This window comes from Mchenga conophoros, linkage group LG2 (assembly GCF_057382185.1).
Source record: "Mchenga conophoros isolate Kocher_MC1m ecotype Shallow Benthic linkage group LG2, M_conophoros_male_GT1.1, whole genome shotgun sequence".
NCBI classification, from domain to species: domain Eukaryota; kingdom Metazoa; phylum Chordata; class Actinopteri; order Cichliformes; family Cichlidae; genus Mchenga; species Mchenga conophoros.
The window spans coordinates 31,658,232-31,677,471 of record NC_140527.1 but is presented as its reverse complement, the minus strand read 5'-3'; the positions used below and the strand labels follow the sequence as shown (position 1 = coordinate 31,677,471).

At 40.6% G+C, this 19,240-nt stretch overlaps 1 protein-coding gene across 3 annotated transcripts in view; it reads left to right on the top strand.

The window, feature by feature from the left end:
* LOC146582328 (protein diaphanous homolog 1-like) overlaps positions 1-18,904 on the top strand; it is a 33,657-nt gene extending 14,753 nt beyond the window's left edge. The window contains exons 10-11 of one of the 3 annotated variants that reach the window (XR_014894695.1): positions 18,463-18,627; positions 18,701-18,904. Coding sequence is in view for 2 of the 3 variants with exons in the window: in XM_085295204.1 (XP_085151330.1) it covers positions 560-747 (188 nt within the window). In the remaining variant the exon portion in view is untranslated. Of the gene's footprint in view, positions 1-559; positions 3,631-18,462; positions 18,628-18,700 lie in introns of those variants that run through there. The other 2 variants (XM_085295204.1, XM_085295214.1) reach the window with 2 other exon arrangements.
* Positions 18,905-19,240: the final 336 nt, after the last annotated feature.

Below are 19,240 nucleotides of genomic sequence, written 5' to 3'. Positions count from 1 at the left end.
CCTCATCTGACTCAGTTCCTTCTTCTGTCTCATTTTCATTCATCCCTGTCTCTTTAATCTTCCCACAGTATGAATCATCCCGCTTTTCATGGTGTCTTACCCCTTTTTTACTCTCCCCTCCTCATTTTACACACACATTCTCCATTTCTGCATTTTATCATCCCGCTTTTCCTTCCTCCATGCATTTCTACACTTTCTCCAGTTTTTTCACTGCTTAAGACCACGTTGTGCGTAATCTGACATTAGAAGTGAGTTGCTCCAAATATGACGCTAATCCACATACATGCACAGCCCCAATACTCGTCTGTGTGTGTGTGTGTGTGTGTGTGTGTGTGTGTTTTATTATAGGTACATACTTGTGAATGCGTTTGCATCTTAGTGGCTGGTTTGTTAACTAATTAAACCATTATATTTGAATTGCAGAATGGTTGCAGATTTCATCATAGTATTTATTTGATATGTCACCTCATGGCATGCGCTGATGTTTCTTATGGGTTTGGTATGATTAAAAATGATGTCTGACTTTGTTGCGTTGTCTTTGTTTCTTTGTTCTTGTCAGCCAACCACCGACGAGCTGGAAATGTGGTGACCAACATTCTGGCCAAAGAGCTGATGCAGGAAGATAAGCCTTCATTGGGTAAACCTTCTGCAAAAAAGTTAAAGTCAGATGATAAAGTGGAGCCAAAACTAGAAGAAGCAGAGTCATTAGAGGACTTGCTTGAGTCTGCGACTTCTCGGTCTAATTAGGTACCCAGGTAGAAGTTTGTTTTTCTTTTTTTCTTTGTTTAGTTTTGATTATTTTTTTTTTTTAACCTATACAGCCAGTCTATCTAAAGTCAGATTTATCTTTCTTAGGCATTCCAGGGGCCAATAATCATCTGCTATTAGTTTACTGAATAAAGGCCTGCTTTCTTTTCCATAAATGTCTTAAAAGGACAGTCTTTTAAAATAACATTGTTTTTTGAGACGACAGAGAGATGCAGAACTTAAGGGCGGGGCTCTCACCTCAGTTTCAACCTCTGCATGGTCTTCACCAGCCTTGAGAACTCTGACACTGTCATAAAGATTGAATTGCTTTTTCCATCACATGCACATAAGGTGTTCATGTTGTTTTTTTGTTTTTTTTTTTTGTTTTTTTTTCTGTTTCTCTTTATTTCTATATCACTCGGTTCACCTGTCACTCAAAGGACATCTTTAGCCATTCCAAAGACTTACTCAGGAGGATCCACTTTGTTTCTTTTATCTTTCTTCCCCTTCTTTTTTTGGTTATTCCCAGATTTAGACTGAGAATGTGTGGATTTTGGCACATCCTGCATCATCTTGTCAGGATGTTCCAGCCAAGACCACTTTGCTGTTTGTTTTTTGTTGATGTTTTCTGTTTTTAAAGGGATGAAACAATTTTCTTTGTAATTATTTGTTATTCCGTATGTTACTGCTTGTAATCATTTTACTGTATTATTCAAAGTGCCAACTGATAGAAATCCAGTCTTATCATTTCACTTCTGTGTTTAATACGGTCACAGTTTGCACTGGTCCTGCCTGACACCTCATCAACAGCAGTTATCACCTGGGTTTATATTTCAGCATGTTCTTTAGCGAGAAAGGGCATAGCGCACAGGTGTCCGTGTGCTTAAAGGGAGGGATTAATTATATAAACTTGTCTGTTACCATATGTGCCCATATCATTTATATGAAACATGAACATGATTATTCACACAAAATCTAAGGCAAGATAGTCGACAGCAAAAATGTTCTTCCACAGAGTCCAACCAAAACAAATATTGCTTTTTCAGAGGGTGTTTCCATGCACACCCAGCCTGAGCAGTTCACATGCCTCTGTGTTTGTATATGAAAAAGTCTGTGTGAAGTAGCTGCCTATATTTAGTCAGTTTCCTACATGTGTGTTTGTGCTTGTACGTTTGTATGTACTGCCATCTGTAATTACTGTATGGTACCGACCATGCTGTCATAAATGTTAGGTTTCATGAACAGCGTTTTGGTCTTTCTGCTGAAGATAAAGCATACTGGAAAACTGCCCAAAAACTGCTGAGATATACGTGTGCGTGCATGCGTGCACGCTTGTTTCCCGCCCACTGAACTGCAGCAGTAGTTTTTGAACGTCTGGCTGCGTTTCTATTTGTTTTCAGCCATCAGCATACATGTTGCCATGATGTTGTGGTGTACTATTTGACAGGAATCTGGTGAGATGATGCAAGCTGCTCCATGCAATATTTATTACTATGCAAGCACATTATTGTAGCGCGCTCCCCAGACGTGATACCTAGTCAGTCTCAGGATGTACAAACCGCTGGCACACCTCGCACACTCTTGAATAAACCTGCTGGTTCAAGGTCAGTGCTTCATGGCAGTGATGACTGAGAAAAATCCTTTTAGCTCCAAAACTTCATGACATCACCAGTATCGTTATTCCATCTTCCTATAAGAATGTGCCGTCTTTGGACAAAATGATAATTAAACACAAAAGGAAATAAGATGACGCACTGGAGCGCTTCCAGTGATGGTGCATCATTTTTTTTTATCAAATAACACTGAGAATAACAAATATTTTGTTGCGCCTCATCTCAAGCACAAATATGTCGTAGCTGTATTTAAATGGTTGACACTGTTGCTGTTTTAATGTCTGCAATATTTTGCCTATGACTTCAAGTGCACACCTGTAGATTGATTGTGTGTAATGCACCCTGAAAAACAAATGTTTTTGAAGTGAGGAGCAAGGGAAAACTAGAGGAGGTAAATGATGTCACTGGAATATTTTTGCAAATTTGAGTTTTTCCTTTTCTCAACAAGTCCTTTTTCTTTTTTTTTTCTTCTTTTTTTTTTTTTTTTTTTTTTTTTTTTTTTTTAAGATATTGTTTTCTATGTAAATTTTAAACGATTATTTTAATGTAATTTTTTCCCCAGAGATTTCTGTATGGCTATATAACAATGCACCCAGTTGTCGTTTGTTACACTGAACTATTATTAAAAATGTCTTAAGTAATTTATCGGTGTGTGTGTCCTTTTGTTTTTTTTGTTTTGTTTTTTTTTTTTTTCATTATGTCGTTCGTGTAATTTCCAGCTTGGTTCTATTCCTGTATGATTGCCAAAATAAACTCTCTTCGGTGCACTTTGGCCGATGCTACTTTCTCCTCCGCTCCTCCCCTCTCCTGATGTAAACACATTGGGCAGTAAAGCATCAGACAGGCACTGCACTTTGATACTGCAATTTTATTGCCAAAAAGCAGCAAAAGAATGAATAAACAGTGGAGTTAGTTATTTTTATAGACAAGTCTCAGGATTTTCCATGGCTTCAGGGTTTCCACAAAAACTTTCCAACAGTATTCTGCTAAAATTGCCAGTACACGGCAAGATCTCTATGTGCGTGTCTTAAAGATGCAGAGGACAGTTGATGTCATGTTTTGTTTTTTTGGTTTTGTTTTTTTTTTTTTGGAGGGGGGGGTCCCTTTTTGCACCCTGTTTTTATTTGTTTTGACCCACGTGGTGCAGAGTATTTATTTTTTCTGTTCATTCACATGTTAAGGTTTTATTCCACCACAATGCAGCTTAAATTGAATCATTTAGACCTATTTATCATTTATCAGACTTTATACAGTTTTTCCACAAAGACTTTTAAGGGTTGGCCAAGTGACGATGGAAGAAATAAAGTGCCTTTAAACTCTCAAAGTTGGTTAAAGTTGTTTATTTGCCTCCCCCCCCCCCCCTTAAAAAATTTTTTTTTTATAAACTGGTAGATTTTTGCAGGCCATATACAGTGCAAGTCAATGTGATCAAAACTGTAAAGAAATGACCAAAACAGGGTAACCTGGGCAATACTGAACAAAACAACTGAGTGATTCATTAACAATAATCATGATGAATATAATATGGGTGGCATGGCTATCAGCTTTAATCAGTTTTTTATAACTTTTGGACCACATGTGGCAAGAAAAATAACTTCTCCTGAGAAGACTGAGGAAAAGCTTGATACTGTGATAGATGGAAATCTTTGTCAATGTTTAAAATGGACAGTTTGACAGGTTGTGAAATTAGATTGTTGCTCCTCGTGTATGGACATCATACCCTGGGGTCAGTGTTGGGTTCTAAATTTATACATCAATAACATGTGTAATGTCTCCCAAGTGCTAAAAATGGCACTTTTTGCTGATCATATAAATATTTTCTGCTCAGCTGATGATTTGCAGCATTTACAAAATAATTAAATGGAAGATCTGGCTTGATAAAAATAAATTATCATTAACTACGATAAATTAATGGGGTTGATATTGAACGGGTCAGTGAAACCAGATTTCTAGGGGTACAAATAGATGAGGTTCTGTTTGAAAGCACACATTAAACATACTATTCTGAAGCATTACAGTATTAGACCATACGTCTCTCATGTTTGCTAATTTTACCTGGGACAGTAACTATAAAAGAGCACATTACATTCTCTTTTTATTCTTCGTCTATTTGGATATCTCAGTATTAACTAATAAGTAGTTGAGAAAGGTGTGGGGTGGGGTGGGGATAACGTTACTGAAAACACAACTCTTCACCAAGGTGCACCCTATTTCAGTTGGGCACCTGACAGGACAACCACCGCTTCAACTCGCATCCGTATAGCTATTAGCCCCTCCCACTCCAGTAAACAATAGCTGCTGTCTTTCCTCTGTTGTTGTTGTTGTTGATGAAAAACTGTGGATTTATTAAATTAAATATAATCACAGAATAAACATGATCTCCAACTATTTCTGTTACTCCAAACATAGCCTCCTCCATACCACATTTACACAGGGGTTTGTCTATAAACAGGAGCCCAAATGGGGGAGAACTGTTTTGGCATTGATAGGTATACTCTGTGTCGTGTCAGATGTTCCATGGCCTCAAGACAAGGACATGTGAAGACCTCTAAGCAGACTTTCATGTACGACATCAGTTGAGTTTCCCTCTAAGATGGCGACTCTAAATCCTTGGGAGGAAGAACACCAGCTTGTATCTCCATCTCATTTTCTGTTGGACATCAATACTGACTCACGGAGGTAAACTATAAATTATGACCTCGTGTATGACCTCCCCTATGAGTGGCCTGGTGTGGGGGAATGCCTTAAAAATTCATCTGTATCATACAAGCTATTCAGATGTAGGCCTGCTAAAACAGCTGAAGTAGTTTCCTGTTTGTCCTGTAACACGACTGATTGATTCCCTGTTCTTTCCGTCCATTTCTCCTTCATATTTCACTGACAGGATATCCTCGTCGGTTACAGCCTGTTCAGGTTGAATCCTCAGCATCTGCGTTTTATTTAAAACAAAGAAAAAGGCATAAATCTTATACTATAGTCTTTGCGTTTAAATCCATCTGAAAAGTCAGTTCTTTTTTTATTGCTTTCTTTGTGTACAAGTCAACCTTCCAAAAAAGATGATGAACTTTATTAGTCCATAAATTTTCTAGTAAAAAGTTGAATGGAGCCTTAGTCTGTAGTATACCTCAATATGGAGACTGGAGGAGTTTAGTTCAAAACTCTGAGGCCTTATGTTAAATACCTGGGACCACTGTACTAATATTGTGTAGATCTTTATTTTAATGCTACCAGATGTGGAAAAAAAAAACATTCATCATCTGAACAAAATTAGCTTGCTTTTCATTTTAATTGGAGCATCTGCTGCATGCTGTGTCACAGAGACTTTGAGAATATAATGAGTTCTGTTTTTGGAATTCATTTCACGTTGAAATACCTGGAGAATTCAACTCTCCTGCGCTCTGTGAATGAAAGTCTCTGCAGTTTAACAAACCAGAGCTGACACTGCCATCCTGTCGTCTCATTAACTGACTCTGATAATGTAACCAGAAGGCCTCAACTTCCGTTCATCAGTGATAGCAGTGTTATTGATTATGTAATTATGTCATCCTCATTTCTCCCTTATGTGGTAGATTTTGAAGTTGATATTTTTGGATATATTGTCATCTTATAAGCATTGTCCTATCTGTGTTGAGCTTACAAATGAAGTGCCAGTAAGGAAAAAATAAATTTAAAGAATAATGAGGGCCAGACTAGACAAAAGATTTTCTTGATAGTCTACATCAGAGGTTAATTAGCAATGCATTAAATTAATTGGATGCAACTGAGGATATGATTGTTAACCAAGAAAAAATGGATTCAGTAGTAACAAAGCTTGAAGATGTATATAAAATTGCAGAGGTTTGATTTGGTATGTTGAAAAATGCTACCGTAACTATTATGAAGAGAAGAATTAGTTTAACATTGAGTGTAAGAAGGAATTGTGTTAAGGCAAAGACTTAAGGAAGTGTTAGAAACCTAATAAGTTCCAGATCCTGCTATAAGACAGTTATTAGAAGGTGTAAACATAAGTATAGTAAAGAAATTAATATGCTGTTAACTACACTCAAAAGTAAGGATACTAAAGGGTATTGTAGGATAATAAATAGGAACCGTTTTACTACAGTTACCTGTGATGGAATAACCATAGAGGGGTTCTGTGAACATATTAAACATCTAAATGAGTGTGATATTAATTTGTCTGATTTTATAGACAATACATGTTCACCTAATGAGTTTATTAATGACTTTTTCTCTGAAGAAGAGGTCAAAGTTCAGATAAAACATTTAAAGAATAATAAGGCAGGTGGCTGTGATTTGATTTTCAATTAATATATAAATACTAGTCCTGAAGACTTGATTGCATTGGTCACCAAATTGTTTAACTTGGTGTTGAGGACAGGCATTATACCAACAACTTAGACAACGGGAATAAGTTGTTGTTGTTTAATTGAATTAATTTGAACATTTTAAGTTGCAAAGACAACTGATGGAGACGTTATTTAATGCTAAGGATACTGTTATATTGCGTAAACTTGCAAAATGATATAAAGAAATTGTATCTGTATTTGGACATGGGTGATTTGTTGACAGACATTTATTTATTTTTCCTTTTGATAATGATGATGTGTATTGAATAACACTTTGTTTGTTTGTTATATAATATAATGTCGTATGGTTTGAAAGAAAGTCTCATATCTAATTTAGGATTATTCTTTGTGCACGCACACATATGTAGACCAGAGATCAGTAACAATTCTGACTCAACACAACAGAAGAAAATGAATTTAAAAAACCTGTGCATCCATTCTTTGTTTCCGCGTGTGTGTGTGTGTGTGTGTGTGTGTCTTGGTCACACTTCCTGTCTCTTTGAACACAGAGTTAGGCTCAGCTATTCTAACACATCTGATCCTAATCAAACTCTGACCAGGCCTGTAGCTCTGTTTTTCAGTAGTATCTATCTTCATGTGTTTGTAACGTTTTGGTAGTTTGTCTGTGGGGATAACTGCACTCTGAATGTTTAATCTTAACTTTAAAACAGACTTTTTTCAATGAGTTCACAAGTTCATACATCCCCCCCCAACCACCACCACTTTTAAGCTCTTTACCATTTGTGGTTTATGCGATTGCTTTCATTTGCTCCCCTTTTCTGCACTGTACATTTCCCTGCATACAAGCATGAACCTACTTTAAATTCCGTCCTTATATGAACTGAACCTTTTTCTCTTGATGTCCATTTTATTTCAAAGTGAAAGCATTCAAGTCTTTTGGAATAAGACGATGGGGATAATAAGGCTTTTAAAAGCAATGAGGGGGAAAAGCTCTGTACAAACAGATGCTTTATGTAGTAAGTAGGACACAGCAGCATACCGTGTGGAAGACATGGGGGAGTTGGACAAGGAATAAGATGAAGAATGTATAGAAGACCATATGAAAGAAGTTGGGAAACTGAAATAGACATAGTGATTAGGAGTCGAAAAAAAGCAAAAGGTGGCCCGATTAAAAAGCTGCGTAAAATGACAGCATTGTAGGAGCGTCTAAGAATAGACAACATGGCTGTGTGTTAGTGTGTGTTGTGGACTTTGGCCCTACTGTGTGCGCATGTTTGTTGACTCTAGTCTGACATATTTGCATCCTAGATAAGAGTGGATGTAGCCTTTAACTGCCGTCTTCTGTGGGTGTGTCTGAATGTGTGTTATGCTCTGTTGCGCTCATGCTTGTGACTGCGTTTATGCATCGCACATAGTTGTATAAACATGCTACCATATTCTGTTCATTTTAGCCATGAGGAGCTACCTTGAGGTACCCCTCAGCAAGGTACCGTCCCCACACCCTGCTCCCTGCTTCACTGGATGAATGGATTAAATGTAATTTCCCTACGGGGACTAACACATTATTATTATTATTATTATTATTATTATTAGACTGATCCACCATGGTAATAAGAGGATGGACATTGTCAGCAGCAATTCTCAGGTGGTGTTTAAATGTGTTCAGTTGATATTAAGGGACCCAAAGTGTACCAAGAAAATATCACCCACATCATCACACCACAACCACCAGTCTGAACTGTTTATAAATGCAGTTTGGAGCCATGCTTTCATGTTGTTTACACTAAATTCCGACCCTACCATCCAAATGTCACAGCAGAAGTTGTGGCTCAAACTAGCAAACATTTTTCAAATCTTAGCTGACAGGAGAGACGCACAGTGTAGTTATCTGCTTCAAGGTTAAAGGTATTGTGCATTATGGATGCTTTTCTGCATACCTTGGTTGTAAGAAGTGGTCATTTTAGTTACTGTAGGCTTCCCATCAGCTCAAGGCAGGCTGTGCATTTGCTTCTGACCTCTGGCATCAACAAGACATTTTCACAAACAAAGCTGCTGCTCAAATTTTCTGCTGAACATTTTTACATAACTGAAATCAAATCAACAATTAAAACTGCTGCTACTGGACACCTATGTGTTTATAAGCTGTTGTGTTATTTTTCCATTAGGAAAACAACATATTCATTTACCTCAACTTTAAGTGAAAATATTTGTATTATTTATTAGGTTAAGAACATATTTTTAAAGAGTTAACTTATTCTAGTTAAGACCAGTGTATTGATATAAGCTTATTTGTGATTTGATCTGTAGTGATGTCTAATTGTTATGAGATTCAAGTCCTCCTGATTCCCAGACTCCCTCAGGCTCTTGTTGTGACATTTTGGGGAGTCGGGGGAGATTTGCATGTGTGTGTGTGTGTGTGTGTGTGTGCCTGTCTGTCTATGCCCTTATATGCGTGAAGGGGTTATGCTGGAGAAAAGAGGTCTGAACAAAGAAAGGGGGCAGTATAATTGGCTTCAGCACTGCCAGACGACACAATGACACAGCCATTGATAGTGGAATGGTTTCCCGGAAGCAGTGGACCAATTGAGGAGCGGGAGGCTGTTTTTCACAGCCTCTGATTGGCTGGACGACAGAGACTGTCGGTCTCCAGGTAGCAAAGTGAACCTCTGAGCGTATCTGCCACCCCTCTGCCTGCTGTAGGAGGAGGGAGGGAGGGAGTGTTACATAGAAGAGTAGATGTGACCTCGGCTGTGGAGAAAACAAAACAATTAATTTACATTCAGAGAGCACATTAGCTTTTATTTTCTATATCGTCTCCCCCCACTGCTTCCTCATTCCTTCTCTTCTCCTGACCTAGAAGTTTCTGCATGTGTGTGTGTGTGTGTTTGCATATCTCTGGCTGCTACTAACATCACCATGCCAGGACTCTGAAATAAGTGTTTCATTTGTCTTTAACTTGGCTGTACACTCCACAGCTCCCTCTCTCTGTCTCCAGTTCTGAGAACTGTTATTTAGACTGGCCATTTCTCAATTTTCCTGCTGCTTCAGGAGAGAAGCTCACACTACTGTGGCATTTAAACTCCATAGAAACAGTTTGAGTGACTGGTGAAACGCAAAAAAAACAAAAAGGGCTTCCCTGGTGTTTTTGAATGATGGCATGCGAATGTGTGAGGTTATAGTACATATTTGAATATGGAGTAAAAGTGCCTATTTGCATTATTTTGCATTTGCCTACAACCCGGTGCATAAATACACATCTGTGCATGTAGCTGCTGTCTGCTTCATTCGGCCTCCCTGCTTCAGCTATCATGTCTTAATGATATCCACTTGATCGAATTTCTCGGCTACTTGTATAACACTCTCCATGTGACACACAATTAGCAGACAATTAACATGGGCAAGGGAGTGTCAACCGATTGGCTGTGCCATCACACCGCTGAGTGACATCTCCATCATCACACCTCCTGTAGTCACCCTGAAGCAAATGAAATCTGTGTCGAAACTGGAGTCCCTTTTTTTCTGTTGTGTCTGTTGTTTCTCTTTCCTTCAATGTCCATGCCTTTCAAACAATGTGAATATTCAGTCGCCCCCGCCCATTTAGCTTTCTACATCCCATTCCTTTGTTTCTCTCTGTCCATTTGAAGATAAGATACAAGTGAATTTGCTTGTTTTTTTTTTTCATGTTCATCTGAAAGTGATGCTTTGCGCTAAAACAATGTGATGTTTCTGCTAAAAGAACTGTCAGCATGACTGTGTTTGACTTTGGCGTTTGTGTGTGCCGCTCTATTTCCGACCTTAAGACATTGTCCAAATGGAGACAACCTAAGCATTAAATCCCATTATGAAGCAGATGGGGCTTCTGTAAAGAATGCGTTGTCTGAAACTGGCTTCTTTGCTGTTGATAGAGAAAGGTTTTGATATCTGCTCATATTTTAGGCCTCTGTCACACAGACCTAGAGACCACTTGGTAACCACTGGTCGTGAGAGGAAAGATGTGTATGCCCTGAAAGGCGAGTGATTGCTGGAGCCACATTCACGCAGGCCTAGACACTGATCAGTGACCCTCTGACAACCACTGGATGCTGGCTTGGCTACAAACATTAGCAAACTATCTACCAACTACCCACTTTTCCCAGTTTCAACAGCTCGGAGAGGTGAGTATTTTCAGAGTAGTTGGCATCACAAGAAGGGTTTTGGTGTAGAACCCTCATCAACTGGTTGGGAAATACATGTTTCCCTCAAAACTGGTGGTGTCCAGATGGTTGCTAAGCAGTCCCTAGCCTGAGGCGTTACCCAGAGAGAACAACTGTTCTCATTGTCGGATTGTTGGCTTCTTATCGTTCTTCACTTTTCTTGCTTACCATCCATTGCGTACTTCCTCTTATTACCTTTAGTAATAGCACAGAAGCAAACTTTTTCTGCCATGATAACTAGCAGTAACATCACATGCAATCCACAATTTTCATTTAATTTTGTGCTTGAAATCCAGCACATGGTTCATCCCTCCAGATCATGATGTCTGTGTGGATGTCTTTCCACCCCAGATTTAAAGGGGGGAGGGGGGGGCACAGAGAGAGAGAGAGAGAGAGAGAGAGAGAGAGAGAGACGTCTGCTTTGTAGGCAGTGTGAAAAGATGATGCAAACAGAATATTAATAAGCACCAATCTTATACAACCACATGCACTGGCCATAGTGTTCACTCTACCGCCTCGTTTTTTTTTTTTTAAATTTTCCCTCTCACATGCACATAGGCAGTGGCTATACTTTCACAAATTCCTCTTATATATTTGGTAAAAACTGCTGATGGTAGGGACATTTGTTTTGTTGCTGAAACTCCTTCAGCAGCACTGTTAACACCTGTGCTTCTTATGGGGGCCAGGCAGAGATGTGTTCTCTCTGGGAAAACTGGGTGATAAATAAGGCACGAAACCGTGTGCCCCAGTGTAGAACAAACAGGTACTTAAACAGGTACTAAAATCCTGGATTTCCTTGACTGGGTTAATTTAAATTAATTTTTCTATGATTGTTTATTTTTTTAGACACTTGTCATAGTTATTCTTTTTGTTGTTTATTTTTGATGTTGATTTTTTTCCCCAACAGTGTTTATCATTAGTATTTAATGTAGTCACGTATATTAATAGCACCACAGATATACCAAATAGAAGATATGCGATGTTGAAATACTGGAGGTGTTCTGTGGATCCTACTGGATGTTTATGGTGGGTGAGTAGTATTTATTCTGTAGTAGATGCTACTCAAGATCCGTAAATCCTAGTCTTCTCTTTTTTGGTTTGTGTTGGTGTAATTCTTTGGTTGGGTTAAGATAAGATATCCCAGACCTTCACATGAGAAGTCGGCTGCAGTAAAAGATGACTGCAGTTGAAAGAATATTTGTATCCATGTGGAACCCCTCAGAATCTCTGGACCAGTAATATGTTTTATTCTGTGTGCGCACACATGCATGCTCACCACTCCCTCCTGCCCCCTATATGTCCATACACATTGGTGTGATGTAGGTAAGCTGTCAGTCAGCTGACCTACATTAGCTGATCCTGCAGCACTCTGATTTCCTCTGGGGGCAGTACGTCTGTGGGTGTGGTACATAAGTGTGTTTGTTGCTCATACATCTCTTTTATGTTTATATGTGTGTGCCCATGTGAGTGTGTGCCCATGTGTGTGTCCTACAGCTCAGAGGATGACAATCCTACATCTGCAGTGACATTTACAGGTTAAACGGTCTCACACTCGCACTACTGTTCTTAGTCCAGATGATACATACTGATCTTTATTTACAGACAAATCTCTGGAGTGATGCTTTATATTGTATTTGAAGTTGACAGTGTATTTTTTGATGTTCACCTGGAAAAATAATTGTATGTGCTTTTATTTCTGAGCAAGGTCCAACCAGATCAGACACACAAGTTATTCTTTTACTTTAGTGGTGAAACAATCACATCATAGACCAAAAAGGTTATGCAAATAAAAGAAAAATCAGCTGTTGAAGAAGATGTTTCCAGTCACCTCAGCACCTTTCTTTCTTAATATGTAACAAACTGCTGAGGGTGAAGACACTCATTCTCCCCCCCCAGAAAATCCCACCTCCATGCAAAGCACCTATTAGATACAATGACATCACTTCTTTGACTGGTTACCGTGGTTACTTTAACTTCCTGCTGGCAAAAATCAGTATCCATACCCGATTTTCCTTAAGCCCCCCCATTTCTTGGGTGTCTTATGTGCCGTCCTGACCTCTCACTGCTCTACCTCAATGTTTTCCCTTTCACGTGTCTCATGCCTCTTCTCCTCTCTTCTTTTGCTTGTTTCATCATCCCCATGTATACACTCCTTTGCCGTGTATTTCCAACAGTTCCCCCTTTCTTAAAACATGGGTTTTAAGAAAGTTTATTTTTTCTTTGTGCCTACAAGGGATTGTTCTCATTTTAAAGTGAGAGCTGGAGTAGCATCACAAGAGTAAAGGGAGGGACAAAGAAAACAAAGACAAAAGCAACCATGGCAAACAATGACCCACATAGAGGGAGAGAACACAGATGTGGACAAATGGCTGCAGCTGGAAAGGAATGATATCTTAAACAGGGGGCAGTAAACAATGCGGATGATGCTCAGTCAGGCATAGGATAAAGACCAGTGCAGGGGTGATGAGAAGGAAAATATCAGGCCTGTAAACAGCTAAGCTGAGATTGGTGGACGGTTACAGTGCAGACGATATGAGGCACAGCTTTACTAATAATGAAGAGGATAGGGTGGATCAAGTGCTCCATTCAGCAACTACTCCAAATGTGTTCTGTAGAACACAAAGGTCCAGACAAGCTTGATTTTGAAGCATAGGGGGCAGTATGCTGCATTACCTTTCATTTTGCAGTCAGGGAAGTAGGCAGGCAGGGTAGGGGGTAAAGGAGAAGTATTGGGAGCCTTTATGGAGCTGTATTATAGTAAGCTGCTTACAGTCTGTGTGCTGTTCTGCATCTTTATGGGTGGGAGTGCAGAGAAAGGACAAAGAGGGAATGCATAGAGTGAAAGAGAACATAAAGATTTATCTTGGTCATCAGCAGACAGATGTTTGTTTTTGTCATCCAATCCACACCCGTCAGACCTCTTCTTTTTCTTCCTGGCTTCCACTTTTTAAAAATCCGCATTAATTATTTGTACTTTTTCCTCTCTCCTCCCTTCTCTTCCATCCCTCACATCCTAGCGAACTACTCCCTGTAATGCCCCCCCCCCCCCCCCCCCCCCTTTGCTGCATGGTCTCAGAGAGGTAATCATCCCCGCCGCCATCCCTCGCTACCACCCAACTGAGTTGAGAGAGGAGGGGGATGCAGAGGGGAGGGGGAGGAGGGGAATGGATGTTGGAGGTTGCCATGGAAACTGAGAGTCTTTCGCACTCCGACATCATCTGTTGTTGCATGGCGCGGAACGGGCGCATGAATATTTGAGCTTTATGGACACCGACAGACGAGTGACACAAACTGAACTCTGTGGACTTCCACTACCCTCTCAAATGGAAAGAGGAGTGGAGGGAAGCAGTGGATGGATGAATAGATGGATGGACATCAGGCGGGGTCACAAAGGCAGACTGACAGACCTCAATTTTTATCTAGGGCAGAGAGTCTGGTTATCTGGCTTTAGCAATAAAGAAAGAACGAAAATGGATGTAGTGACAATGATAGAGATAAAAATAATGGGGAAACATTGAAAGAATTTGACCAAATGAATTAGGTTTGTGTGTTGCTAAAAATGTGGAGAATATGATCGGGGGAGAGAACAAAGAGACTGGGGAAGGGAGGGAGAGGGATGGTAGTGACGTATCATGAGAGCAGTAAATTAGGGCACTGGAACTTGCCCCCCCTTCTCTGTCTTCTTCCTCTTAGTTTCCCAGAACATCCTGCAGTATTTTCTAATTAATCCTCTCAGAGGTTTGTTTTCTGCCTGCTGTTGATGCACACACGCCTCCATGCAAACAAACTAGTCACAACTCCTGCAAATTTCTAAATGAGGCAGTGAACCATTTTGGGGAAGTTTAATTGTGCACAGTCTGACTGCACTGCATCAGAAAGCAAAGACAAGAGAACAAATATTTTCACTGGCTTTTAGCTCTTATCTCCCTTTATGAGGTTCTCCTGGCACCTTTGATATATCTTTATAACAGATAATGCACTTTTCCTCTGTAGGAATGTGCTTGGCTTTTTTTCTACATTTTTATCTGGTACAGTGATCACTTAGAACCTCTGGTATGTCTTGTATTTGAATTGATTTCCCATGTTTCCAGAGTAAGTTCCCAGCTTCCTCCTCTGCTGATGGGTTTAACACCTGTCCCAGAGGTCGTGGCGTGCAGCAGAGCGTCCCACCAACACTGGTGACATTTAGATGACGGTCAGAATGTGAGATATGGCTCTTAAAACATTCCCATGATCCCAGTTGATGATTTCAAGTGTTGATGCCCAGTTTGCTTTTCCCTGGGGTTTCACAAATATGCTACATTCTCATAATTTCTGTGTGTTTGTGTGTATGTATTGTAGGCTTTCTGTCTAAAGACTGTGGCTGCATTTCTACTCATTCTGGAGATGCTTGTGGGATTTCCAGAAGGGAAAGCATTCAACCTGATAGCCGGTGCTTGATATTAGTGGGTGAATTTGACACATGGTTTGTGTCCCAGTTAGTTTTAGACAGAAACCATCTGGTTTCACACCTTGTTATTACCAACAGCAATTCAAGAACTGAGCAAGTTATTTTTTGTGTGTTTTTTATGCAAGCTATGTCAGCACATGTAATGAATTTGTTGATGTGTATGCTCCCTGAAGACCTCGAGATTCTCTCCTAATTGGACGTATTTTCTAAACAATACTGCATGACTCTACTGGAAAGGGGATCAGTCACAGGGGCAGTTTAGGGGACACAGCGGTGCAGTGGGGAGAGAGGGGGAAAGTAGAGACTTGCTTGATGATGCACGCTTATTAGCCTGAAATATCCATGCAGCAGCTGCACCATTTCCGCAGCAACACCTGTCGCCATGGTGCTGAGTTGTCGACATGCCTCTGTGTCAATGTCTGCATGTCTGGAGGAGCTGCGCATTCACAGCGTGTCCGACCTTTCAGACCCACCTCTCTCCCACACACACACTTAACCTCCTCGGTTAATGTTCTGGTATGTCTAAAATCTAATACATGCTACACAACATCCTTCACATGCAGCTGTGTCAAATGCACACGCACACACATACACACACGCCCGCGAAAACAACAAAGAGTAAACTGGCGTTCTTTGTTGAATCCTTGAACATTTTATTTTCTGGTTTCCTCTCTGTTCCAGCCTTCATCATGGAAATCTGGAATTTTCTGTTACCATGACAACCGCAGCTGGTGGAGGCAATGGATTAGATCCTCTGCACTGTGCTGGGGGCGTGGTAGCTGCATAGGGAGCGGGGTGGAGGACTGCTCATGGGGTGTATGGTTGTTAAAAGGGATTGGGGTTATGCTAGAGTGTTGTATGTGTGTTTTTAGTGTGTGTGTGTGGGTATTAGAGTGTGTAGAAACAAGGTGGGGGGAGAGGATGCCCTTAAACCACTTTACACCAGATGGAAGCTTTTGATCTCCTAAAAAAATAACACACACATTGTTCCATTCTATTGGGGAAATTAAAACCAAACTGCACTTTCTTATTTTATGTTGTCTGCGACCTTTGACTTGATGCAGTCCTCATATTTTCACTCTTCTCTTTCACTGGCTTACAAAGCAATTAACCCTGTGTCTGTAGCAGCCTAATGTCAGCCTTCTCTTTCCCTCAGTCTGTCTTTCCCTTCTCAATTCCTGTCTCCCCGCTGTCTCATTTCCATCCTCCCAGCTGAGAAAACAGGAGCAAGAACACTTGGCAAAGAAGATGAGGGGAGAGAGAGATGAGGAGAGAGGGGGCTTTTCAGATGAAGAGAAAAAGGGTTTGTGGCTTTGAAAGGGAGCATTGTATTCTTCCTCCACATTGCTACAGCTCCATCTCTGTGATTTAGTCAAGCCAGCAGCCAGCACATTACTGAGTCTCTTTAAATCAGGATAGTGTTAGCCTTAGCAACGTTCAGGCTCCAGCGCTCCAATGCTCTTTCTCAATGACCCCCCCTTCTTCTTTCTGCCTTAGAGCAGCAGATTCCCTGTTAACGCTGCCCTATGAACACATTCCTCTCTGCTGAAATAATAAATGAAAGCAGACTTTTTGAAAATTAGCAGGATATTTGTCTTTACAGAGATACAAAGATGATTTTTAAAGAGCAATGCAGCGTTTGGATATGTGTGTGTTCATATGTGACAAATCGTTTGGTGTTATCCGACGCTTTTGTTCAGGGGTTATTTTTAGAGCTGGCGGAGAGTGCCATCAGAAAACTAACTTTCCATTCCTCTCTGTCAATTAATCTTTTATAAGGAACGTTCATCCTAAAAACAGCAGTTTCTCTCTTTCTCTGGCTCTGCACTGCAAGATTCCTGCTTGATAAAAGTGGAGGTCAGTCAGTTCCTGCTGGATTTAGATTCTGCTTATGATGAGTGGTTGTTAATTTATACACACACACACACACACACATATACATATACATATATATATATAATTTCATGTCAGGGTTATTCCCGACAAAAACCCAGATTAAGCTTTATCCTTTCAGTCTTCCAGTGTGCATATCCACAAAACAGACCTCTGTTCTCCAACATGTGGTGACCCTACATATGCAGAGACAGCTGCTGGAGTGAGAAAGGGGGGGGCAGGGAAGGAAGAAGAGAGGAAGCCAGTGAAGGAGGATGGGGGGGAGGAACTCCTTCCTTTGATTTTACTACTGTGAGGTTAAAAAACAGTAAACGGGCGCGGAAACTCACTTCCTGTCCCGCCACTAGCAACCCATTACGTCACATCCTGCTCTTTCTTCACATTGATTAAGTCTTCCTTGGCCTGAAATGAGATCCTTGTTTCCTTGCGCGGGAAGTTTCTGGCAGCTCCCACACTGACGAGGAAGAGAGGAACCTCCGTTTTCTTATGTAGGCGTGTGATGTGAATTATAGCTCAAATTATAATACATTTTAATTATCGTGGGTGCTCGTGGGTGTGTTTTGAATGTCTGGGTGTGTAAGTGTCTCTGTGGGCTGCCACATCTCTGCTTCCATGTGCATGTATCACACTGAGGATATGACGAAGCCTGGTCTTCTGGTTTGTGTCCAGGCTGTGTCACTAATGCTGTTATCGTACACAGGCTGCCCATTGTCAGGTTCTAGTCTGCGACTGCTATACATCACTGATTTGAAGTTTTTTGCCTGTTTGTCACACTATTGTGCATCTCTATGTGTGTATAATCAGTAGGAATGTGCTCAATTAAGCGAGATGGGGTAGGGGACATAAAGGGGGCAACAGAAGAACAATCTCCTCATTCTGTTGGGTCTCCCCTTGGGGAAATTTCTGACACATGGGGACAGTCAGGGCATCAGGAGTCTGTATGAGTCACAGGATGACAAACATCAGCTGACAAAGAGACTATAAAGCTATTTTAAGTCCTACTTGTATATGTATAATATACCCATATGAACAGCACCTCAGTTTCCTTTCATTGATAGAACCAGAATAGGCTCTAAAATGGAAGCTCATATTTTATTTCTCCAAATGGGGACAAACCCACAGTGCCTTATTACCTCTGACTCATCTCCTTGTGTCTGTGTGTGTGGGATATTCTCCAATCAGCTCTGCCCTGTTCTCTACATATGGCTCAGTCGGTTGCCAGGTTTGACTAATTGCTGAATATGTTTATCTTTCCGCAGGTCATTGAGCTCAGCCAGGCCCTGAGCAGAGCCAATAATGGCTACTGGATATATCTGTAATGAAGATGTGTTGAACAGAGCAAAGCATCCAGCGCTAGGGCTGATGGTTACTGTGGCAACCATATAACTCAAGAAGAAAGTGGCAAGAGGAGACGGCCATTTTGGGTATGTGAATCTGCAGTGATTGATGGTGGAATGCTGTTGTGTGGAAAAACTGGATTGTTCTTTGTCATTTCAGGTATGATTAAATAGCTCCAGTAGCCGCTGGTCTTGCATAATCTTCAGGCAGTAACCTGGACTCCGAAAACCCACAACAGCAGGCATAACGACCTGATTCATGGCCGACACATCCTCTCTATCCCTCCAGTTTCTCAGTCCCTCCTTCCATCCCCCAACATCTGCAGCAGTGGGCTGCTCCTTTTGTTTTGCTTAGTGACGTCCTGTGGGCTATTTATAGAGTCATGTGTTATTGTGTAAGATCTATTGAAAGGCCCAAAGAGCATGTGCAGGCATGTTCCCTATAGTGGCCCCAACTTCTGCAAGAGGAAAGATAGAAAAGCGTGTAGCTCTAATATCAATGAGTTGGAGAAGGAATCAGTTTATAGAATAAGCTCTATGATTATCTTACATTTGACCTCAGTACTATTTTACTTTCCACCATGCTTTAATTATAACGTTCAGACTTCAGTTTGAGATCTTGGTGATCAGTTTTAGAGCTCTGCATGGTCAAATGTCAGCTTACAATAGTGAACTCTTGCACCCATATGTAACATGCAGG